The following is a 24,930-nucleotide window of genomic DNA, read 5'->3' as shown; positions in this document are numbered from 1 at the left end:
CGTCATCCGGGCTTGGGAGGGTTTGGCCGGCAGGGATATCCTTGTCTCATCGCTCACTAGCGACTCCTGTGGCGGGCCGGGCGCAGTGCATGTTGACCAGGTCGCCAGGTGTACGGTGTTTCCTCCGACACATTGGTGCGGCTGGCTTCCGGGTTGGATGTGCGTTGTGTCAAGACACGGTGCGTCTTGGTTGGGTTGCGTTTCGGAGGATGCATGGCTCTCGACCTTCGCCTCTCCCGAGTCTGTATGGGAGTTGCAGCGATGCCGTGTCTTGGGTGGTTAATTTTGGCCTTCCTGTGATGACAGCGGATGCTGTAGGTGTCCTGGAGGGCAGGCAGTGTGCCTCCGGTGACACGTTGGGCAGACGGTACCACCCTCTGGAGAGCCCTGCGGTTTCGGGCGGTGAAGTAGGCATACTTCCTGTCAGGTGATACAGGATGCTAACAATTGTGCGTCTGTAAAAGTTTGAGGTTCTTAGGGGCCAAGCCAAATTTCTTCAGCCTCATGAGGTTAGAGGCGCTAGTGCACCTTCTTCACCACACTGTCTGTGTGGGTGGACCATTTCAGATTGTCAGTGCATTGTACGCCAAGGAACTTAAAGCTTTCCACCTTCTCCACTGCTGTCCCATCGATGTGGATAGGGGGGTGTACCCTGTGCTTTTTTCTGACGTCCACGATCATCTCCTTCATTTAGTTGACTTTGTTATTTTCATTTAGTTATTTTCCTGGCACCACTCTGCCAGGGCCCTCACCTCCTTCCTGTAGGCTGTCTTGTCATTGTTGGAAATCAGATCTACTACTGTTCTGTCTGCAAATTTGATTGAATTTGAGGCGTGTGTGAACGGGGAGTACAGGAGGGGGCTGAGCACGCCCCCTTGTGGGGCCCCTGTGTTGAGGATCAGCGACGTGGTGTTTCCTACCTTCACCACCTGGGGTGGCCCGTCAGGGCGGTCCAGGACCCAGTTGCAAAGGGCGGGGTTCAGATCCAGGAACCCGAGCTTAATGATGAGCTTGGAGGGTACTATGGTGTGCTTAGCTTTAGTCAATGAACAGCATTCTCTCATAGGTATTCCTCTTGTCCAGATGTGATAGGGCAGTGCGATGGCAGTTGCATTGTCTGTGGATCTATTGGGGCGGTAAGCAAATTGAAGTGGGTCTAGGGCAGGGGTTGGCAAACTTTTTTTTGGCTCGAGGACCACATCGGGATTTTGAAATTCAATGGAGACACATTTTTGGGGGGACCAATTGTTTGTTAAAATAATTTTGCAGGGGCCTCCCGAGTGGCGCAGCAATCTAAGGCACTGCATTGCAGTGCTTGAGGCGTCACTACAGACCCGGGTTCGATCCCAGGCTGTGTCACAGTTGGCCGTGACTGGGAGACCCATGAGGCGGCCGCGCAATTGGCCCAGCGTCGTTCGGGTTAGGAGAGGGTTTGGCAGGCTGAGATTTCCTTTTCCCATCGCACCCTAGTGACTCCTGTGGTGGGCAGGGCGCATGCATGCTGACACGATCGCCAGGTGTACGGTGTTTCCTCCGACACATTGGTGTGGCTGGCTTCCGGGTTAAGCGGACATTGTCAAAAAGCAGTGCTGCTTGGCTGGGTCGTGTTTCGAAGGACGCACGGCTCTCAACCTTCGCCTCTCCCAAGTCCGTATGGGAGTTGGAGCGATGGGACAAGACTAACTACCAATTGGATACCATGAAAAAAGGGGTAAAAAGCATGGATTCCAGTTGGTCAGACCTGTGTTGAATAGAGACCTTAGCACGGGTACTTCCTGTGAGTTCCTGCCTATAGGAAGAGAGGCGCAAAATGGAGTCGTTATCTGATCTGATTTGCGGTTTTCTCAAATTTGCTTTAAGTTCTCCAGCTACAATAAATGCAGCCTTAGGCAATGTGGTTTCCAGTTTGCATAAAGTCCAGTGTAGTTATTTTTGAGGGCCGACGTGGTATCGGCTTGAGGGGGAATGTACACGGCTGTGACTATAACCGAAGAGAATTCTGTTGGGAGGTAAAATGGTTTGCATTTGATTGCGAGGTATTCTAGGTCGGGTGAACCAAAGGATTTGAGTTTCTGTATGTAATCACAATCACACCATGAGTAGTTAATCATGAAACATACACCCCCACCTTTCTTCTTCCCGGAGAGTTTTTTTTATTCCTGTCTGCGCGATGAGAACCCAGCTGGAACCCACTCTATTAGTAATGCCTGTTAGTGGTGCACACAGGGTGATCTTATTGTTACTGCTGTGATCAATTATTCATTATCGTTGCATCCTGCCTGGGTATTGTTCTGTAGATTGCACAGCAGGGTTTTTGTTTAAAAAACAACCCAAAAAATGTGTGTGCAAACAGTGTTGGGACGGCCAGAGTGAATGGTAATCAGAGAGAGAGCTTTCCCAATCTGCCCAGCTTTGCTTGTTGTAAGCCCCTTGTAAGTCACTAATTCCAAGAGGACTTTGGGTAAACCATACCCCTCCTCTTCTCCCCTCTGTTCCCCTTAGCTGGGGGGCTCAGCAGCACCATGAATTCATACTACAGGTAGAGTAGAGATCCAGGGAGAACTCACTCACACACATTCTGAGATTTGTGAAACTTGAAACACACATCTGCACCCAAACACGCACATCGATTAGTTGTGTCATCAGTAGAGTAAGAGGGGATCTGACTCCGGTCTCTTGTTGAGATGGACTGGAGAGGGTTCGGCTGAGAACCCTCTCACAACATCACAGGACTAGATATTACCCTGAGGAATAGCCCTGCTGTTGATCCATCGTGTGTGTGTGGATAAGTTGACATGGAACTGTCAATTTCTTGAGATGGCAGGAAAAGAAGCGGTTGGTTGGCAGAAGAAGTCAAGCAAATTATGTCCCGTCTGCATTTGATTTATGCCATGGCCATTTGGTATGATGGTGTTAGGCTAGTAACACTCTCAGCTCACTCTGTCATACTTCTACTGAATGGCTCAGTTATAATTATTGCTGGATATACACACACCTCCCTTTTGTTTGTGAATGCCTTCGGTGTGCAAGTGTACTGTACAGGCAATCGTCTCAATTACTGTATTTCAAGAAACTCTGGAATTTTAAGTGTTCTGGAATGTCCTCTACTGTTCTTCCACCATGGAAACAGGATTAAGGTTTCCATGAGCAGAGAAGTAAATGGAATGCCCTAAGTATCTTACTGCAGCACAACTCTCCTCTCCCAGAGAGGAATGCAGTCAGACGCCACTCCACCTGTTCCGTTCCACTGCTGTCACGATGACTGAAGACTGGCACCTGCCCCCTTGGGCCACCCGGCCCATCTACGATATCTATGGAACCATTGAATGTGACCAGTCAGTGTTGAGTACAGAATGAAGCCCAACTGGCAAGCCATATATAAGTTATGGACACAATAAGTTCGACACAGTCTGTGCATGACTGAGGAGGAGGTTCTATACTGTGTGTGTTTTTGTCCCATGACCACAGGGGACAGTGGATTACTGATTGTGGGTTAGGAATGACGGTTTGGTCAATTGGTCTTTCTTTATAGGATAGTAAGACGCAGCTCTTCTTCTAAAATGACCGCTGTGGACATTTTGAAACTATTACTTTGTCTTGTTGGGACATTGTTATCTCTCGGAATAGTTGCAGCATGAGTGGGCCTGGAGAGAGAAACACTGGCATTGCATAGCATCACGTCATAAGACAAAGACGGTGCATGTCAAACACACATTACACAAACAACGCAAACCTCATACATTACCAAGATTCCTGTGTGGTACCAAGAAGCAGTTAAATATGCTTATTTTGTCACAATAACATTAGGGATATTTGTGTTAAGTTTTGAAGTTTTTCTGGTCCAAAAACATCAGATTGTGAATAGGGCCCCAGGGTTGTTTGGGATGTTTTGGTACATTTTGCTATGACAAGTTAAACATCTTTGGATAAGTTGAACTCATTTAACAGTTGCATCTGTTTCACTTAGGTCTACCCACTAGCTATTATTCTATGGCTGTTTCCAGAATACCTTTCGACAGTGTTAAGTTCTTCTGCCTTTGATGTGAGGCACAAAGCCCTCTGCTCGCCCACTCTCTCCTTCCCTCTCTGACCATGACACTTTTTTAGCTTTAAGCGGCAGTTGTATAAGTGTGACCGTGAGGCAGAGTTGGAGTGAAGTAACAGGATGGATTTTCTGCTTCCGTTTGCCTGCTCTCTTCTCCCTGCTTGCGCCGGGACTGGCTTGGCCCATCGTGCCAGGTCTGCTTGGGACTGGGTGAGAGGCTTGCTCAAACTCTAACGTCTGGACTCAACTATTAATAGCGTTAAAGCCTGAGAATTCAGACTGAGGTCAGCAGCATTGAGATTCCTGCTCCAACTGAGAGCGGGAGATCCATCCACTTTTATAGGATATGATGCGTTTTAAATTGTTGATTTATTTATACATAACTTTTACTGATAATGTTGTAGGACCCATTTTTTGCTAGTAGGCAGAAATGGCCCGGACAACAATGGCTTCATAGATAAGACAACGGAATCCACACCGGTTTCACAAGTTATCCATCCCTCAGTAAAGGAGCTACAGTGCATTTGGAAAGTATTCAAACCCCTTCCCTTTTCCACATTTTGTTACGTTACAGCCTTATTCTAAAATGGATAAAAAAAAATTAAAATCCTCAATCTACACACTACCCCATAATGACAAAAAACAGGTTTAGACATTTTTGCAAATGTATAAAAGACATACCTTTTACATAAGTATTCAGACCCTTTGCTATGAGACTCGAAATTGAGCTCAGGTGCATCCTGTTTCCATTCATCATCCTTGATGTTTCTACAACTTGGAGTCCATCTGTGGTAAATTCAATTGATTGGACATTGTCACAGAGTAGGCCAGAATAAAAATATGGCGGAGCCGCAAAAGGACTTCTGTGCAAGGGTGTTTATTTACAGAGTGAATCCGGAAGAAAAACAGTACTGCCATCCAAAGTATCCATTATGGGGACAGCTTAAAAACGATGCTGCCCCATCAACAGCTCAATCCCAAAATGGCTCCCCCTTGAACTGAGGCTCCTTTTGTAGGGAAAGCCCCTCCCATCAGAACATAATCATCACTAATTAAGCAATTACCTATTCAAAGCCTACATTTTCCATTCAGATAAACATACTAAAGTATATACATTGCAACGTTTTTCATGACACAATATACCAATATCACATCACTACTGACATGGTGTCATTCAATATGCCCATTTACATTAACGAGCCATTCGGGACAGGCACTACACAGTCAGCCCGATTTGCCTTAGCTCGGGTCCTTATCCCAGCATAACCGGAAGCTACAGAGATGGAGAGAGGAACAGAACCAAACAAACAACGCTCTCATCCCTAACATTGATAAGTATAATAAACGTTGCTTAAATTAAACATTAACACTTGTCTGTATATTCCTTGTACCATAACCTGTTACTGACGGGAGGTAAGTGTGAAATGTACTAAGATAGGGACGTTAACTTGTGTCGACCCACATTAACGTAGCTGATAACGGAGCAGGATGAATGTGTGTTAGTGTACTAAGTGCTTCCCGCGGCCAGTGACGGACTTCTCCGTCAGACATGATTGGGAAAGGCACACCTGTCTGTATAAGGTTCCACAGTTGACAATCGGGGGAGAAGGGCCTTGGTCAGGGAGGTGACCAAGAACTTGATGGTCACTCTGAAAGAGCTCCAGAGTTCCTCTGTGGAGATGGGAGACCTTCCAGAAGGACAACCATCTCTGCAGCACTCTACTAATCAGGCCTTTATGGTAGAGTGGCCAGATCGAAGCCACTCCTCCGTAAAAGGCACATGACAGCCCGCTTGGAGTTTGCCAAAAGGCACCTTAAAGACTTTCAGACCATGAGAAAGAAGATTCTCTGGTCTGATGAAACCAAGATTGAGCTCTTTGGCCTGAATGCCAAATGTCACATCTGGAGGAAACCTGGCACCATCCCTACGGTGAAACATGGTGGTGGCAGCATGCTGTGGGGATGTTTTTCAGTGGCAGGGACTGGGAGACTAGTTGGCACCATGGGAACGATGAACGGCGCAAAGTACAGAGATCCTTGATGAAAACCTGCTCCAGAGCACTCAGGACCTCAGACTAGGGTGACTGTTCACCTTCCAACAGGACAACGGACCTAAGCACACAGCCAAGATAATGCAGGAGTGCCTTTGGGACAAGTCTCAATGTCCTTGAGTGGCCCAGCCAGAGCCCGGACTTGAACCCGATCTAACATCTCTGGAGAGACCTGAAAATCGCTGCGCAGCGAGGCTCCCCATCCAACCTGACTGAGCTTGAGAGGATCTGCAGAGAAGAATGGGAGAAACTCTCCAAATACAGGTGTCCCATTGCGCTCTAGCAACTCCTCATGGTGGGCCGGGTGCCTGCAAGCTGACTTCGGTCGCCAGCTGGATGCTGTCTCCTCCAACACATTGAGGCTGGCTTCCGGGTTAAGCGAGCAGTGTGTCAAGAAGCAGTTTGGCTTGGCAGGGTTGTGTTTCGGAGGATGCATGGCTCTCAACCTTCGCCTCTCCCGAGTCCATAGGGGAGTTGCAGCGATGGGACAAGACTAACTACCGATTTTGGATATCCCAAAAAAGGTGTAAAAGTAAAAAAAAAAATGCTCTAGGTCAGGCCCTATTGGTCACGTGCATGCAAAGCATACATGTGTCACGCAAAGGTTGAGGGAATTGGGAGTGTTGTTCCTAAACAATTTATGGATTTTGGTAACAAAGCTTTTCAGTCAGAAATAGCTGTAATTATGTTGCTGCTTCAACACGGACAGCACTATACACACTGAAGTGTGGTCGCTGGAGAGGGGGACAACAGGTGCTAGTCACTCGCTGTCTTTTTTTTTCAACACAACGCAGCAAGTCTGAGCCAGGTGGCACAATCAAATCAATTGTGGTTGGACTCCCTCTAGTCATAATTATTTCATCAAACAGTTCCCTTAAAGCATCAGACAAGCTCAGTGCATATAGTTGATTTAAAACACTCAGGATGTGTCTATGGATTATTTTTATTTAGACCAATCGATTGGTTGAAAGAACAGACAACTCTTTGTCGACCCAAGATTATTTTTAGTCGGGGACAGCCCTAGGTTGATCACTGTTTTCTCTGAAAACAACTGGATTTTTCTGTACAATACAGTGCTATCCTTCAGTTTCCTCATCCCTTTGAAGACCAGCTAACCCCAGTTACCCTTTGTGAAATAACCCCAGCGCTTTGTCAAGTGAACTATGTCTGCCGGTAGAGCGTAGTACTACTGTAAGACCCTGTGTATTTTCCAAGGTCGGTTGGTAAGAATGACAGATCTGTAACTGAAAAAAATCATGAATGTTGGCAAACTGTTCTAACTTCCAACTTAAATCGCTTTAACCCTGCCAAAACACATTTTAATTTTAATGTAAAGAACACTCGTAGACACCCTCAGATGTTTCTGCTGTAACTGCCCTCATTACCACAGACGTTATTGTAGTCGTTTAATCTTACGAGGTAGGATGGCATTTCATTTATTTTGCTTCATAAAATAGTTGCGGTTCTCTTGATATGTTGCCCTGCTGTTGGAGAATATTGCTTCATGTCTTTGGCTATGAGCAGTGTTATGCTAATAAGACAGGGGCTGCTTAGTCAGCATGTTTCTACTGGAAATGTAAAACTGTGATACTGATGACAGACACCGTCCTGACTATACATGCTCATTTAGGATGAGAGCTTGACCTTTTGAGTTAGTTGGTTGAATCCGACATGCATGCACTTTGTACACAGACGATGCATAATTAAGATGAAATGGAAAATGTATGAGAAAGGAAGGAGGCACAGAATGTGTGAGAAATATATTTATACACACACATTCTTCCAGCAAGACCTTTTGCATTTTCAGTGGTTCCTCATGGTTTTATCTCAGTGTCTGAGAGCTCTGTGTTCTCTGGTCAGATGGCCTGTCCTGAACTTTACTTACCAAATTAGAGAGGTCTGTATCCTTCACAGTTCATTCACCATGTGGCTCAACAACCTTCCAGTTACACCAACCACAATCCACTTAAAGCAGGATCCAGTGCATCTGGGGGATGCAGACATTCAGTGATCATCCTGTTTCCACTCCCTGTAGCGATGAGAGTTGGAAGCAAGTTCAGGGAGTGAGTGTTTTTAATAAATTAAATGAATGACACCAACACGTACCACAAACAACGCACAGACATGACCCAGGAACAGAAACAATGACGCCTGGGGAATGAACCAAAGGGAGTGACATATAAAGAGCAGGTAATCAAGGAGATGAAGTGCAGGTGAGTGTCATTATGCGCGTCATGATGGTGACAGGTGTGCGCCATTACGAGCAGCCGGAGAGAGGGTGACAAATAAAATTGTATTTGATGGAGTGCTACATTAGATGACCTGGCCTCCACAATCACCTGACCTCAACCCAATTGAGATGGTTTGGGATGAGTTGCACCGCAGACTGAAGGAAAAGCAGCCAACAAGTGCTCAGCACATGTGGGAACTCCTTCAAGACTTTTGGAAAAGCATTCCAGGTGAAACTGGTTGAGAGAATACCAAGCGTGTGCAAAGCTGTCATCAAGGCAAAGGGTGGCTACTTTGAAGAATCTAAAATATATTTTGATTTAACACTTTTTTTTTTTTTTTTTTTTTTTTTTGGTTACTACATGATTCCATATGTATTATTTCATAGTTTTGACGTCTTCACTATTATTCTGCAATGGGGAAAATATTACAAATAAAGAAAAACCCTTGACTTAGTAGATGTGTCCAAACTTTTGACGTGTGTACTCCGCACGTTTTAAGCCATTTGAACAATATACTGTTGAAGTCGGAAGTTTACATACACTTAGGTTGGAGTCATTGAAACTCGTTTTTAACCACTCCATAAGTTTCTTGTTAACAAACTATAGTTTTGCCAAGTCGGTTAGGACATCTACTTTGTGCATGACACAAGTCATTTTTCCAACAATTGTTTACAGGCAGATTATTTAACTTTTATAATTCACTGTATCACAATTCCAGTGGGTCAGAAGGTTACATACACTAAGTTGACTGTGCCTTTTTAAACAGCTTGGAAAATTCCAGAAAATTATGTCATGGCTTTAGAAGCATCTGATGGGCTAATTGACATCATTTGAGTCAATTGGAGGTGTACCTGTGGATGTATTCAAGGCCTACCTTCAAACTCAGTGCCTCCTTGCTTGACATCATGGGAAAATCAAAAGAAATCAGCCAAGACCTCAGAAAATAAATTGTAGACCTCCACAAGTCTGGTTCATCCTTGGGAGCAATTTCCAAATGCCTGAAGGTACAACGTTCATCTGTACAAACAATAATACACAAGTATAAACACCATGGGACCACGCTGCAGTCATACTGCTCAGGAAGGAGACCCATTCTGTCTCCTAGAGATGAATGTACTTTGGTGCGAAAAGCGCATATCAATCCCGAACAACTGCAAAGGACCTTGTGAAGATGCTGGAGGAAACGGGTACAAAAGTATCTATATCCACAGTAAAACGAGTCCTATATCGACGTAACCTGAAAGGCCGCTCAGCAAGGAAGAAGCCACTGCTCCAAAACCGCCATTAAAAAAAGCCAGACTACGGCTTGCAACTGCACATGGGGACAAAGATTGTACTTTTTGGAGAAATGTCCTCTGGTCTAATGAAACAAAAATAGAACTGTTTGGCCATAATGACCATCGTTATGTTTGGAGGAAAAAGGGGGAGGCTTGCAAGCCGAAGAACACCATCCAAACCGTGAAGCACAGGGGTGGCAGCATCATGTTGTGGGGGTGCTTTGCTGCAGGAGGCACTGGTGCACTTCACAAAATAGATGGCATCATGAGAAGGAAAATTGTGGATATATTGAAGCAACATCTCAAGACATTAGTCAGGAAGTTAAAGCTTGGTCGCAAATATGTCTTCCAAATGGACAATAACCCCAAGCATACTTCCAAAGTTGTGTCAAAATGGCTTAAGGACAACGAAGTCAAGGTATTGAAGTGGCCATCACAAAGCCCTGACCTCAATCCTATAGAAAATGTGTGGGCAGAACTGTATGTGTGTGTGTGTGTGTGTGTGTGTGTGTGTGTGAGCCGGACTCAGTTACACCAGCTCTGTCAGGAGGAATGGGCCAAAATTCACCCAACTTGTGGGAAGCTTGTGGAAGGCTACCTGATACGTTTGACCCAAGTTAAACAATTTTAAAGGCAATGCTACACTCAATTAGTATTTGGTATGTAAACGTCTGACCCACTGGGAATGTGATGAAAGAAATAAAAGCTAAAATAAGTCATTCTCTCTACTATTATTCTGACATTTCACATTCTTAAAATAAAGTGGTGATCCTAACTGACCTAAGACAGGGAAATTTTACTAGGAATTATGAAAAACTGACAATGTATTTGGCTAAGGTGTATGTAAACTTTGGACTTCAACTGTAGCCTCAGTTCACTATATTTATATACTCAGTATGTTTATGGCACTGCTACTGTATGTGTAAAGATGGAAATTGAAGAGGTTGTGGTTAGAGTAGGCCTAGTATAGATATGTACAGGCCCAGGGTCTCAGTACTCCCACACACTCTCTCTACTTCTCTCCATCCCTCTCTTACACGCTCTCTGACTCTCTCTCTGACACTCTCCAGCTCACGCTCGCTCGCCTTCGTTCTCTCTCTCCATCCTACACTCCTTTCTTTTGCCCAGGGTAATGGATCTTCCGGAGGCTTTATCTGTCACAAGCTCTATTTCTTTCTGGGTGTCTGTCTGTCCTCTGCTGTTATTTGGACCCAGATGAGAAGATTTTCCTATCTACTGCAGTCTGTGTAACTTGTTTAATGGAGAGGTTGCTTAGGGGACAGGCTGAATTAGATTTATCTCATTTTCTCTGCAGCTGTGCCAGGTTTGAATAGGGAGATATTCTTTGCTTTTCAGTGAAGAGAGGATGCAGGTGTAGAAAAAAAGATGAGTGAGAAGAGAGGGGGACATAGAGAAAGATAAGAACAAAGTTTAAGAGATTCATGAATTTGTGTATGAAACTGACTGTGACACTCAGCTCTCCCCTCACCCATGCTCTCCCCCTCAGACTGCATGCCCTTAATGCCCTATTCTGCTCTCACGTTTGGGGTGGTCCCCTGCAGCACCAGCCCACTCAGAGCACACACACAAACCAATGGCACCGTGACCCTCTCCGGGTCACTGTGGATCTTTTCCACTGTCAAGCCTCTATCTCAATATAAAGGTTGCCATGACAGCTACTGTCCCAGGCAAGTTACTGACCACTAGTCAGAGCATGGTTTTGTGGCTCTGCTTTGGATGTCCCCAAAGGTCTTGTCTGGAACTAACGTCTGTGCTTTGATGCTCACCTGGAAAATCAACTGTTCCAGACCTTTTTAAAGAAAGGATGAATTTTCAAACTAAAAATGTTTGACTTGAAAGCTGAATGAGAGTCAGTATATCAGTCTATCACACAGCCAGTTAGTGTTTCTCTGTGCTTGATACACACGATTTATCTATCTGATAAGCAGCGAGTCACTGAAGTTGAGTTCTATTACACTGAGTTTGATGTATTAAAAGTTGTTGCTGCCAGAGATCTAATCATAGGCAAAACAAATGTATGAAGTTGGACTCTGTGGCCCCCCCTGTGACCCTAATTATGGTGCATGTATGGCTCTGGCCCCTGGAGCTGTGTAAATGTCACCCTATATGTGGTCCTGCTGAATGTCAGGTTTCTTGCTGGCTGCCCTCCTCCTGGCGCACTGTAATACCTCTCATTAGTGTGTGTGTCTTTCACATTCTGTGCTTTCTTCCACATTGTCTGCTTCGTCTTAACATCCGCATTGGACCTTTTTATCTCCTCCATATCAAATCATTTCTGGGTGTCTAAGTACATTACTGTGATTGTTTTCAATTGGTAGAGCATGGTGTTTGCAACGCCAGGGTTGTGGGTTCGATTCCCACGGGGGACCAGTACGGAGAAAAAATTTATGAAATGTATGCATTCACTACTGTACATCGCTCTGGATAAGAGCGTCTGCTAAATGACTAAAAATGTAAATTAAAATGGTCAAAAATAGCTTCTTAGCAAAGAGCAATTTCTCAAGCAAGAACTTTGCAGTTAGTTTCAGTTTGACAAAACAGGGAAGTATAGTCTATAACAGTGGTTTCCAAACTTTTTTTTTATAGTCCCGTACCCCTTCAAACATTCGACCTCCAGCTGCGTACCCCCTCTAGCACCAGGGTCAGGTTACTCTCAAATGTTGTTTTTTGCCATCATTGAAAGCCTGCCACACACACACTATGCAAAACATTTATTAAACATATGTGTGAGTTTTTGTCACAACCCGGCTCGTGGGAAGGGACAAAGAGCTCTTATAGGACCAGGGCACATATAATAATAATAATAATAATAATAATAATAATAATAATAATAATAATAATAATAATAATAATAATAATAATAATAATAATCATCAATAATTTTACTCTTTAATTAACCATCTCACATATAAAACCTTATTTGTTCATCAAAAATGGTGAATAACTCACCACAGGTTAATGAGAAGGGTGTGCTTGAAAGGACAAACAACTCTGCAATGTTGTATTGGAGAGTCTCAGTCTTAAACCCTTTTCCACACACTGTCTGTGCCGGTATTTAGTTTTCATGCTAGGGAGGGCAGAGAATCCACTCTCACATAGGTACGTGGTTGTAAAGGGCATCAGTGTCTTAACAACATGATTTGCCAAGGCAGGATACTCTGAGCGCAGCCCTATCCAGAAATCTGGCAGTGGCTTCTGATTTTAAATTCAATTTTCACAGAACCGCTTGTTGCAGTTTCGATGAGGCTCTCTTGTTCAGATATCGGTAAGTGGACTGGAGGCAGGGCATGAAAGGGATAACAAATCCAGTTGTTTGTGTCATCCGTTTCGGGAAAATACCTGCGTAATTGCGCACCCAACTCACTCAGGTGCTTCGCTATATCACATTTGACATTGTCCGTAAGCTTGAGTTCATTTGCACACAAAACATCATACAATGATGGAAAGACCTGTGTGTTGTCCTTGTTAATGCAGACAGAGAAGAGCTCCAACTTAATCATAGCCTCAGTTTTGTTCAGCACATTGGATATAGTTGCAGAGAGTCCATGTAATCCTCGATTCAGATCATTCAGGCGAGAAAAAACATTACCCAGATAGGCCAGTCGTGTGAGAAACTCGTCATCATGCATCAGTTACACATGGAATAAACAAAACATACAGTTGAAGAAAATCTATATACAGTGTGTGCAAATGAGGTAAGAAAAGGGAGGTAAGGCAATGAATAGGCCATGGTGGCGAAGTCATTACAATATACCAATTAGACACTAGGGTGATTTGATGTGCAGAAGATTAATGTGCAAGTAGAAATACAGGGGTGCAAAGGAGCAAGATGAATAAATAAGGTATGGTGATGAGGTAGTTGGATGGGCTATTTACAGATGGGCTATGTACAGGTGCAGTGATCTGTGAATCTAGCGAGGGAGGTAAGAGTCTCCAGCTTCAGTGATTTTATTTTATTTATTTATTCTTTTTACATTTTTTGCAATTCATTCCAGTCATTGGCAGCAGAGAACTGGAAGGAAAGGCAGCCAAAGGAGGAATTGGCTTTGGGGGTGACTAGAGATATATCTGCTGGAGCGCGAGTGGGTGCTGCTATGGTGACCAGTGAGCTGAGATAAGGCGGGCCAGTGGGTTTGGCGACGAGTATGAAGCGAGGGCCAGCCAACGAGAGCATACAGGTCGCAGTGGTGGGTAGTATATGGGGCTTTGGTGACAAAACGGATGGCACTGTGATAGACTGCATCCAATTTGTTGAGTAGAGTGTTGGGGGCTATTTTGTAAATGACATTGTCGAGGATCAGTAGAATGGTCAGTTGGTGGTCAACATATCTTGACCACCAAAGTCCATTTGATGTCACAAAGCTGTCCTGTACTTTAAAAATATCCTCTCCTGTTGTCCTGGTTTCCAGTGGTTTGCAGAAGAGGATGTCTTCCTTAATTGAGCCCCATAAACGTAACAGACATATACCAGGAGCTGTGCCAGGCCCGACACGTCTGTTGACTCATCCAGCTGTAACGCATAGAATTCACAGGCTTGTATGCGAAGCAGTAATAGTTTCAAAACATCTCCTGCCATGTCACTGATTGCGTCGTGAAAGTGTTGTTTGATGAAGGCGTTGTTTGTATTTTTTTTGGGGCGTTTTCCCCCTAGCATTGTCCCAGCCATATCTGCGTCAGCAGGAATAATTAAGTCCTCCACAATAGTATGGAGCTTGCCTGTCCTAGCTTCTCGGTAGCTCACCATATAAGACGCTTCTAGCCCCTTCCTATTAATGGTATCTGTTGCTTTAATACATGTCTAACTCCTCGAAAGTCATCTGTATTCCCGTGGCATAGTTTCCAAATTGTCATGTTTCTAAATGTCTGCGGAAGAGTGATGGTTTCCCGCGAGAGAGTAACGGTTAACCTCTCTGGTATCATTGGGATGCTAGCGTCCCACAACAGCCAGTGAAATTGCAGGGCACCAAATTCAAACAGAAATCAATAATTAAAATTCCTCTAACATACAAGTATTATACACCATTTTAAAGATAAACTTCTTGTTAATCCAACCACCGTGTCCGATTTCGAAAAGGCTTTACGGCGAAAGCACACCATGCGATTATGTTAAGACAGCGCCTAGCCACAAAACACCATACAGACATTTTCCAGCCAAGGAGAGGACTCACAAGTCAGAAATGGCGATTTAAATTAATCACTTACCTTTGATCTTCATCTGGTGGTACTCCCAGGACTCCTCCATGTTACACAATAAATGTTAATTTTGTTCGATAATGTCCCTCTTTATGTCCAAAAACCTCAGTTTTGTTTGCATTTAGTTCAGTAATCTAAAGCACAAAGCGCGCTCTCAACATCCAGACGAAAAGTAAAAAAAATACAATAACAGTTCATAGAAACATGTCAAACGATGTTTAAAATCAATCCTCAGGTTGTTTTTGTCATAAATAATCAATAATATTTCAACTGGACAAAAGCTTCGTTAATAGAAAAGGAGAAACAAAGGCGCGCTCCCGATCACGCGCCCTGACTCGTCTGGAAATTCACTGTCCACTCATTGAAAGTGCTGTATCTCCCTCATTTTCAGAGTAAAAGCCTGAAACAATGCCTAAAGACTGGCCACATGTAGAAGAAGCCATAGAGATCGTGAACTGGGTCCTAAGTTTTGTATGGTGGATAGGCTTTCAATGGAAAATCCGCCTTTCAAAATAATAGTACTTCCTCAGATTTTTGCCTGCCATATCAGTTCTGTTAAACTCAGACATTATTTCAACAGTTTTGGAATCTTTTGTGTTTTCTATCCAAATCTAATTATATGCATATCCTGGCTTCTGGGCCTGAGTAGCAGGCAGTTTAATTTGGGCACGCTTTTCATCCAAAATATTTGACTAGGCCACCTATATTTGACATTATTTCACAGAACACTAGATGGTTTCATTTTATTTTGGGCAGTGAAATGAGGCTACTCAGGCGAGAGAGAAAAAAACTCACCCAAATGTATAGCCCCGTTGGAAAATATAACTGTATTGTTTGAAAATGTGAGAAAAAAATGCAAAAACACATTTTTATTTGGCGTACCCCCGACGGCATTGCGCGTACCCCAGTTTGGGAATACCTGGTGTAGAGAATCATTGTACCATCTATACCGCTATGAAATATACATTTTCCATAACCTATAAAATTGTATTTTCAGCTGTTTTTGACGCTAGTGTACAAAACCTAAAGTAAAAGACACAAAAACTAAACTTAAGAACAGGAAGCATAGAAATGGCGCACATAACATATTTACCGCTTCTTAGACTTTAAATGAGAATGACAGATCTATAATGCTCATTTCTATGTGTATTTGGTTGGGTCACCCAGGAAGTTACATATTGCAGTTGTAATGAATGTTTCATTGAAGAAAACACTGAAGAAATAGTGCTTAGATTGTAAAAGCAATAATGAAGAAGAATAACAAGCTAACAAGTTACATGTGTTTACATAAGACATGGCTGACAGTCATTTCAGTGTGTGTGTGTGAGCGAGAGAGACGTGTGTGTGTGTGTGTGTGTGAGCGAGAGAGACGTGTGTGTGTGTGTGTGTGTGTGTGTGTGTGTGAGCGAGGTGTGTGAGCGAGAGAGACTTGTGTGAGCGAGAGAGACTTGTGTGAGCGAGAGAGACTTGTGTGAGCGAGAGAGACTTGTGTGAGCGAGAGAGACGTGTGTGTGTGTGTGTGTGTGAACGAGGTGTGTGAGCGAGAGAGACGTGTGTGTGTGTGTGTGTGTGTGAGCGAGAGAGACGTGTGTGTGTGTGTGTGAGCGAGAGACGTGTGTGTGGTGTGTGAGCGAGAGAGACGTGTGTGTGTGTGTGTGTGTGCGAGGTGTGTGTGTGTGTGTGTGAGCGAGACGTGTGTGTGTGTGTGTGAGCGAGAGAGACGTGTGTGTGTGTGTGTGTGTGTGTGTGGTGTGTGAGCGAGAGAGACGTGTGTGTGTGTGTGTGTGTGTGTGTGTGAGCGAGACGTGTGTGTGTGTGTGTGTGTGTGTGTGAGCGAGACGTGTGTGTGTGTGTGAGCGAGACGTGTGTGTGTGTGTGTGTGTGTGTGTGTGTGTGTGAGCGAGAGAGACACGTGTGTGTGTGTGTGAGCGAGAGACACGTGTGTGTGTGTGTGTGAGCGAGAGACACGTGTGTGTGTGTGTGTGTGTGTGTGAGCGAGAGACACGTGTGTGTGTGTGTGTGTGTGTGTGTGTGTGAGCGAGAGAGACACGTGTGTGTGTGTGTGAGCGTGAGCGAGAGAGACACGTGTGTGTGTGTGTGTGTGAGCGAGAGAGACACGTGTGTGTGTGTGTGTGAGCGAGAGAGACACGTGTGTGTGTGTGTGTGTGAGCGAGAGAGACGTGTGGGTGTGTGTGTGTGTGAGCGAGAGAGACACGTGTGTGTGTGTGTGTGAGCGAGAGAGACACGTGTGTGTGTGTGTGTGTGTGTGAGCGAGAGAGACGTGTGGGTGTGTGAGCGAGAGAGACGTGTGTGTGGGTGTGTGAGCGAGAGAGACGTGTGTGTGTGTGTGTGAGCGAGAGAGACGTGTGTGTGTGTGTGAGCGAGAGAGACGTGTGTGTGTGTGTGAGCGAGAGAGACGTGTGTGTGTGTGTGTGTGTGTGTGTGTGAGCAAGAGAGGTGTGTGTGTGAGCAAGAGAGGTGTGTGTGTGTGTGTGTGTGAGCAAGAGAGACGTGTGTGTGTGTGTGTGTGTGAGCAAGAGAGACGTGTGTGTGTGTGTGAGCGAGAGAGACGTGTGTGTGTGTGTGTGTGTGAGTGAGCGAGAGAGACGTGTGTGTGTGTGTGTGTGTGAGCGAGAGAGACGTGTGTGAGCGAGAGAGACGTGTGTGTGCGAGAGAGACGTGTGTGTGTGTGCGAGAGACGTGTGTGTGTGTGTGTGCGAGAGAGACGTGTGTGTGTGTGAGCGAGACGTGTGTGTGTGTGTGTGTGTGTGTGTGTGTGTGTGTGTGAGCGAGAGAGACACGTGTGTGTGTGTGTGTGTGTGTGTGAGCGAGAGAGACGTGTGTGTGTGTGTGTGTGAGCGAGAGAGACACGTGTGTGTGTGAGCGAGAGAGACACGTACGTGTGTGTGTGAGCGAGAGAGACACGTGTGTGTGTGTGTGAGCGAGAGAGACACGTGTGTGTGTGAGCGAGAGAGACACGTGTGTGTGTGTGAGCGAGAGAGACACGTGTGTGTGTGTGTGAGCGAGAGAGACGTGTGTGTGAGCGAGAGAGACGTGTGTGTGAGCGAGAGAGACGTGTGTGTGTGTGAGCGAGAGAGACGTGTGTGTGTGAGCGAGAGAGACGTGTGTGTGAGAGAGACGTGTGTGTGTGTGTGTGTGTGTGTGTGTGAGCGAGAGAGACGTGTGTGTGTGCGAGAGAGACGTGTGTGTGTGCGAGAGAGACGTGTGTGTGTGTGTGCGAGAGAGACGTGTGTGTGTGTGTGTGTGTGTGTGTGCGAGAGAGACGTGTGTGTGTGTGTGAGCGAGACGTGTGTGTGTGTGTGTGTGTGTGTGTGAGCGAGACGTGTGTGTGTGTGTGTGTGTGTGTGTGTGAGCGAGACGTGTGTGTGTGAGCGAGAGAGACACGTGTGTGTGTGTGTGTGTGTGTGTGTGTGTGAGCGAGAGAGACACGTGTGTGTGTGTGTGAGCGAGAGAGACACGTGTGTGTGTGTGAGCGAGAGAGACACGTGTGTGTGTGTGAGCGAGAGAGACACGTGTGTGTGTGTGAGCGAGAGAGACACGTGTGTGTGAGCGAGAGAGACACGTGTGTGTGTGTGTGTGTGTGAGCGAGAGAGACACGTGTGAGCGAGAGAGACACGTGTGTGTGTGTGAGCGAGAGAGACACGTGTGTGTGTGTGTGTGTGAGCGTGAGAGACGTGTGTGTGTGTGTGTGTGTGTGTGTGTGTGAGCGAGAGAGACGTGTGGGTGTGTGAGCGAGAGAGACGTGTGTGTGTGTGTGAGCGAGAGAGACGTGTGTGTGTGTGTGTGTGTGTGTGAGCGAGAGAGACGTGTGTGTGTGTGAGCGAGAGAGACGTGTGTGTGTGTGTGTGTGTGTGAGCGAGAGAGACGTGTGTGTGTGTGTGTGTGAGCGAGAGAGACGTGTGTGTGTGTGTGTGTGTGTGTGTGTGTGTGAGCGAGAGAGACGTGTGTGTGTGTGTGTGTGTGTGTGTGTGAGAGAGACACGTGTGTGTGTGTGTGTGTGTGTGAGCGAGAGAGACGTGTGTGTGTGTGCGAGAGAGACGTGTGTGTGTGTGTGTGTGTGTGTGTGCGAGAGAGAGACTTGTGTGCGAGAGAGACGTGTGTGTGTGTGTGTGTGTGTGTGTGTGTGTGTGTGTGTGTGCGAGAGAGACGTGTGTGTGTGTGTGTGCGAGAGAGACGTGTGTGTGTGTGTGTGCGAGAGAGACGTGTGTGTGTGTGTGTGTGTGTGTGTGAGCGAGAGAGACGTGTGTGTGTGTGAGCGAGAGAGACGTGTGTACGTGTGTGTGTGTGTGAGCGAGAGAGACGTGTGTGTGTGTGAGCGAGAGAGGCGTGTGTGTGTGTGAGCGAGAGAGGCGTGTGTGTGTGTGAGCGAGAGAGGTGTGTGTGTGTGTGAGCGAGAGAGGTGTGTGTGTGTGTGTGTGTGTGTGAGCGAGAGAGACGTGTGAGAGAGACGTGTGTGTGTGTGTGTGAGAGACGTGTGTGAGCGAGAGAGACGTGTGTTTGTGTGTGTGAGCGAGAGAGACGTGTGTGTGTGTGTAAGCGAGAGAGGCGTGTGTGTAAGCGAGAGAGGCGTGTGTGTGTGTGTGTGTGTGTAAGCGAGAGAGGCGTGTGTGTGAGCGAGAGAGACGTGTGTGTGAGCGAGAGAGACGTGTGTGTGTGTGTGTGTGTGAGCGAGAGAGACGTGTGTGTGTGAGAGGTGTCTGTGTGTCTGTGTGTGAGAGACACGTGTGTGTGTAAGCGAGAGAGGTGTGTGTGTGTAAGCGAGAGAGGTGTGTGTGTAAGCGAGAGAGGTGTGTGTGTGTGTGTGTAAGCGAGAGAGCTGTGTGTGTAAGCGAGAGAGGTGTGTGTGTGTGTGTGTGTGTGTTTGTGTAAGCGAGAGAGACGTGTGTGTGTGTGTGTCTGTGAGAGAGACGTGTGTGTGTGTGTGTGTGTCTGTGTGAGAGACGTGTGTGTGCGAGAGAGACGTGTGTGTGTGTAAGCGAGAGAGGCGTGTGTGTGTGTGTGTGTGTGTGTGTAAGCGAGAGAGGCGTGTGTGTGTAAGCGAGAGAGACGTGTGTGTGTGTGTGTGTGTGTAAGCGAGAGAGGCGCGTGTGTGTGTGTGTGTGTGTAAGCGAGAGAGGCGCGTGTGTGTGTGTAAGCGAGAGAGGCGCGTGTGTGTGTGTGTAAGCGAGAGAGGCGTGTGTGTAAGCGAGAGAGCGGCGTGTGTCTGTGAGCGAGAGAGACAGACACTTGTGGTGTGTGTGTGTGAGCCAGAGACACTGGTTGTGGGAGTGTGTCTGACTGAGGCTATGACCAGGCAGGGCTGAGTAAATACCATCATGCCCCACTGCATGGACCCAAACAGGGCCTCTGATGTACCAGACCAGTTAGCTCAACAAACAAACTGGAGGTGAGGTGACGACCTCAGTAGTCCTTGCTGAGTGTGATGTATTAGCAGTGTCTGGTGACCCCGGTCCTCAAAACACCACTTTGAAGACCAAAAACATTAGCCTTCAATCCACATCCATTTCAAGGATTGCAGTGCCATAGTTTAACCAGATCTTTCAACTCAGCCGGTGATTACATGGTAGCATCCCTGTCCACTCCTGTCTGTAGGTAACTGTTCTGTGTTGGATTAAAGAGTCAACCTGAAAATCATTGGACATCTGCGACTGACTTTCCACACTAAGGGGTTGAATCCTAACCTGTAAATACTCATGCATACCTTGAACTTTCCCACAAATCAAGCATTGATCTAAATGTGGATATGTCAGGATTATTCACTGAGATCAATCCATTAATCAATCAAATAGATTTATAAAGCCCTTTTTACATCAGCAGATGTCACAAAGTGCTGTACAGAAACCCAGCCTAAAACCCCAAACAGCAAGTAATGCAGATGTAGAAGGACGGTGTCTAGAATTTGACCCTGAAGTTATTGGGGGCTTTTATGTGTGTAGTTTCCTCAGACAGACCCTCCGGTATCCCCTCTCTCTCCTTCCCTGTATCCGTAGCCACATCCTCAGTCTGCTCTACACTCTGCCTGGAGTTTATTCCCAGCTCCTGATGGCATTTCCTGAAGTCTATTGTACTGGGGCAAGCTTGATCCCTCATCCCAGAGTTCTCTTTCCTTCTCGTTCTCTTTCCTTCTCGTTCTCTTTCCTTCTCGTTCTCTTTCCTTCTCGTTCTCTTTCCTTCTCTCTTTCCTTCTCGCTCTCTTTCCTTCTCTCTTTCCGTCTCCTTCTCTCTCTCGATTTCCTACAGGACGTCTCTCTGCAAGTCTGTACCTGTGAGTTTGGGGGCTGTGTGCACGTTCTCGCTCATGATAGACTAGGTAAGCGGTGCAGAAGATTCCTGGAGCGGCTCACTGTCCCTATCAGAGACTGAAGCACTGTGTGTGAGCTTTGGCAGTCTGCAGCATGGTAAGTACCAGCCTATTGTCTGTGTTCTGTTGGCAAGGGAGAGGGAAGCTAGGCTACAAAGGAGGAGGGGCTGGGTGCTGCTGCAATTTAACCTGCTTCTTTTTATTTTAGAGGGCATGAGACAACGCTAGCTCTGACCTATCAGCTGGGAAGATGTCTGGGTATCTGGCTAGACATCTGTTTAACTGCTGTGTGTGATTCATTCAGCCTGACTATCAGCCGGGAACAGGACCATAGAACCATACATGGCTGCCCGTGTCATGTTATGACTGGTCAGTCTGTGTGTTGTAGGTACTTGTTTAAAAAAGTAGGCTACCTCCTTGCTGCAACTAAGGTCAAAGGGACGTTGTTAGAATGGATTATGAACCTTGTAGTGCAGGAGTTGGTAAATTGGTACTCTTGAGGGTGTGTGCGTGGGGGAATTGTACGTACATTCATGACCACTACAGTGATACCAAGCCTTCAAGTGTCGTCTATAAATGCCCTATAAAGCCTGTATCAGTTGTACATCGTTTCAAGTGTAAGGTGTTTTTCTGCTAGTGTGCTGATTGGCATGCATTCTTTGCACATTTTTTTCCATATGGCTTTTTGTGTATTTGGTCTCTGATGTTAGAGGAGTGGTCTACTATAGATCAGTGTTTTATTGTTTACTGCTGCTCTTATGGGCTGATGAGGAGAACTGGACGGAAGGAGAGATTAGGAGAGGAAGTGGACAATTAGCCTTGGTCCATATTAAAGACCCGGCCAGGCCAAAGATACCCCACCCGCCTACTGTGAGTAACAGTTGCCCAGAAGTAGCACAAAAGTAGTATGCCAAATTACAATTAGCATTCTATCAATTTGCAAGTTCAGGAATGTCTGAAGAATGCACATAGAAAACGAACCAGGCATGCAAACTCCTCTGGGTACAGGGCAGGATATTGCTTGGCCAGTCACAAAGCATGACTTTAACAACCTATTGACTGCTGGCTAGGGCCATAGGTTTGGGATAATGTTCCAGTTGGTTAGTCTCAGGTGAAGCCCAGACTCCAGATGTTATGAGTAAAGGCTTAGGCCAATACCCTGAGATCTTTAGCATCTGACGTAACAGCTGAAATGTCACTGCTCTGTCTTAAGTCAAAGACCCTGGAGTCTGTAGTACAGGTCTGTAGTACAGGTCTGGGTCTGTAGTACAGGTCTGGGTCTGTAGTACAGGTCTGGGTCTGTAGTACAGGTCTGGGTCTGTAGTACAGGTCTGGGTCTGTAGTACAGGTCTGGGTCTGTAGTACAGGTCTGGGTCTGTAGTACAGGTCTGTGGTCTGGGTCTGTAGTACAGGTCTGTGACTACATAAAGGTCAGGGGAGGATTAGACTAGAGGCCTGTTGCTTATTATGCTAACAGCTTCATAATGGCTGCCGCCAGGGGGGATATAGCTTGTGGTGTCTGACCTGTCAATCACACAAGTGTGCGTACGTGTAATGTCTGACCTGTCAATCATAGACTCTAACAGCCTCATCACAGGCTGAGGAATGTCACTCATATCGTTATGGACATAGTCCCCGGTCACCTGGGAGATGAACCGTGAACGCTCAGTCGCTAGGCAGATGACCCAGGAGGGAGCTGGCTGGAGGGCAGAGAGGATGAGTGACCGGTTCAAAACAAGATGTCACGCCTTTTATACTTAACCTATCAGTTATTGCATCAAGATTTGGATGAGTCTAATGTGTTAATGAGTCCATGACTGCGTGTTAAACTACTGCGCTAAATGGAGCACCTGAATATTGTATAATTAGAAATCCGCTACATAAGCTGGTGTTAGCCTAGTCATCGAGCTATTCAGCCCATTGAGAACATGAATTTTGCTGTTATGGATGAGCATATCATTATTAGCACTTGTTTAGTATTTCTATGAAATGCTCTGAGCTAATGGCTGTTGGTGTGAGTCATCGAGCTATTCAGGGAGAAGCTGTTATGGCGGTGTTTGGAGAGGCAGAGACTGAGCTTTTCATGTTCTCTTATCTCAGCGTCTGTCTTTGTTCAGCCCCGTTCTTATCCGGGGGAAGTGTGTGTGTGTGTGTGTGTGTGTGTGTGTGTGTGTGTGTGTGTGTGTGTGTGTGTGTGTGTGTGTGTGTGTGTGTGTGTGTGTGTGTGTGTGTGTGTGTGTGTGTGTGTGTGTGTGCATTCAAGACTGTGCACATCTCTACTACTAGGCTGTAGTGTTCAGGTGTTGTCTTATGAACTGAGCAAAGGCAAGAATCACTAACGCCAAATCGCTTTCATCTCCAAACCAAGTATGTCCTCACATTGGAACTTGCCAATTGAGACATGCAGAGAGGGAGAAACTCAGTCTGTGCACCCAGTCCAAGTTCACAGGCTGGCATGTGCCCGGCTGCCCGTTCTGCTTGCTGAGCCAATCTGAATCTACCTGGAGGGTTCTGCAATCTGTGGTCTTTTGGTCATGCTTTGATTTCTCTGGCCTTACTTTGCCTACTATATGAGGAAATAGTGTTGTTCACTGTATGAAGACTGTTTCCTCTGGCTCTTTAGAAGGCAGGCATCCCAAACAGGCTGAGACTGAGGGCCCATCCTGAGAGAGAACCTAACATTAGGTGTATTTAACACTTCTACTTTCTGTGACTGTTAACCCAAATCCCAAGGGACGTTCAGTCTTCCTGTGAAAGGAAATGGTTTTCATTTTAAATTATGCTCAAGTACTGCTATATTATTTAGGGTTTGGCGATATTTAGGGTGACCTCTTCTACGATATGCTACAAAAAATATTGCGATATCTGAGACAATTGTTTTGTGCCTTTAATGACTAAATCATTAGACTGCAATTTTTTATTATTTTGCGAAAATAAAAATATGGCTTAGTGAATTCAATTAGACTTAATTTTCAACATCTTGATACAGCCTAACTGATAAAACTGCACTGTTTTGATTTGTAAAGTTAAAATGGATTATAGTCTTGCACATCAAGATAAATCGTCTTGCACTTCACAATATCTCATCAATGTTAAATATCACAATATTCGATTTAATCATATCGGCCCAACCCTAATATTATTACATGACTTTTCATAACACAGGCTGTTTCCATCATTGTCTATAGGAGGGCTGTTCTATTCTGGTCCTGAAGGGCCAAAACACTTCTGATTTTTGTTTCTACCTGGTAGTTAATTGCGCTCACCTGGTGTCCCAGGTCTGAATTAGTCCCTTATTAGAAGGAGAAGATGAAAACTGGAAGTGTTTTGGCCATCCAGGACCGACATTGAAAAGCCCTGGTCTACAAATATGGGACCTGTTCTACCTCGTATCCATTAAGACTAAAGGATTTAGACCCTTGAGTAAAACTATCCCACGGATTCCATTCTAATATAAGAATTTTCTTCCTGTCTCCTTGGAGTGTCCTTCTTAAAAGCCTTCCCTCCTTTCTAGAGCTGACTGACTGTCTTGTAAAAATGGAAATGAGAGAGGGTAGTAGTCTATATAGTCAGTGTGGTGATTCACTGGAAGACGTGAAGAGACAGCAGAGACTGAGACCGAGCACACTAGCCCATACAGACCGACTATGTCAAGGGACAATTTTTATGTGCAGCGGTAAGACACAACAATTGTTATCGGTGCCCCTGTTCCTCTTGGAGAACCAGAACTCGCATCAAGTTTTATTAACTTTTTGAACCAAAGTGAAACGGGAGGTACTACAGTACCTGA

General features: G+C 45.7%; 1 protein-coding gene across 4 annotated transcripts in view; it reads left to right on the top strand.

The window, feature by feature from the left end:
• Window positions 1-24,930, top strand: part of LOC115206288 (septin-4) — a 75,694-nt gene that overhangs the window by 18,221 nt on the left and 32,543 nt on the right. The window contains exon 1 of one of the 4 annotated variants that reach the window (XM_029773074.1): window positions 21,218-21,237. The exons of the other annotated variants lie outside the window; for them this stretch is intronic. Coding sequence (XP_029628934.1) covers window positions 21,235-21,237 — 3 coding nt within the window. The 5' untranslated portion in view covers window positions 21,218-21,234. Of the gene's footprint in view, window positions 1-21,217; window positions 21,238-24,930 lie in introns of those variants that run through there. 4 annotated transcript variants of the gene reach the window in all.

Source organism: Salmo trutta, chromosome 13, assembly GCF_901001165.1.
Source record: "Salmo trutta chromosome 13, fSalTru1.1, whole genome shotgun sequence".
In the NCBI taxonomy this organism is placed as follows: Eukaryota; Metazoa; Chordata; class Actinopteri; order Salmoniformes; family Salmonidae; genus Salmo; species Salmo trutta.
This window is presented reverse-complemented; position numbering and strand designations above follow the sequence as displayed.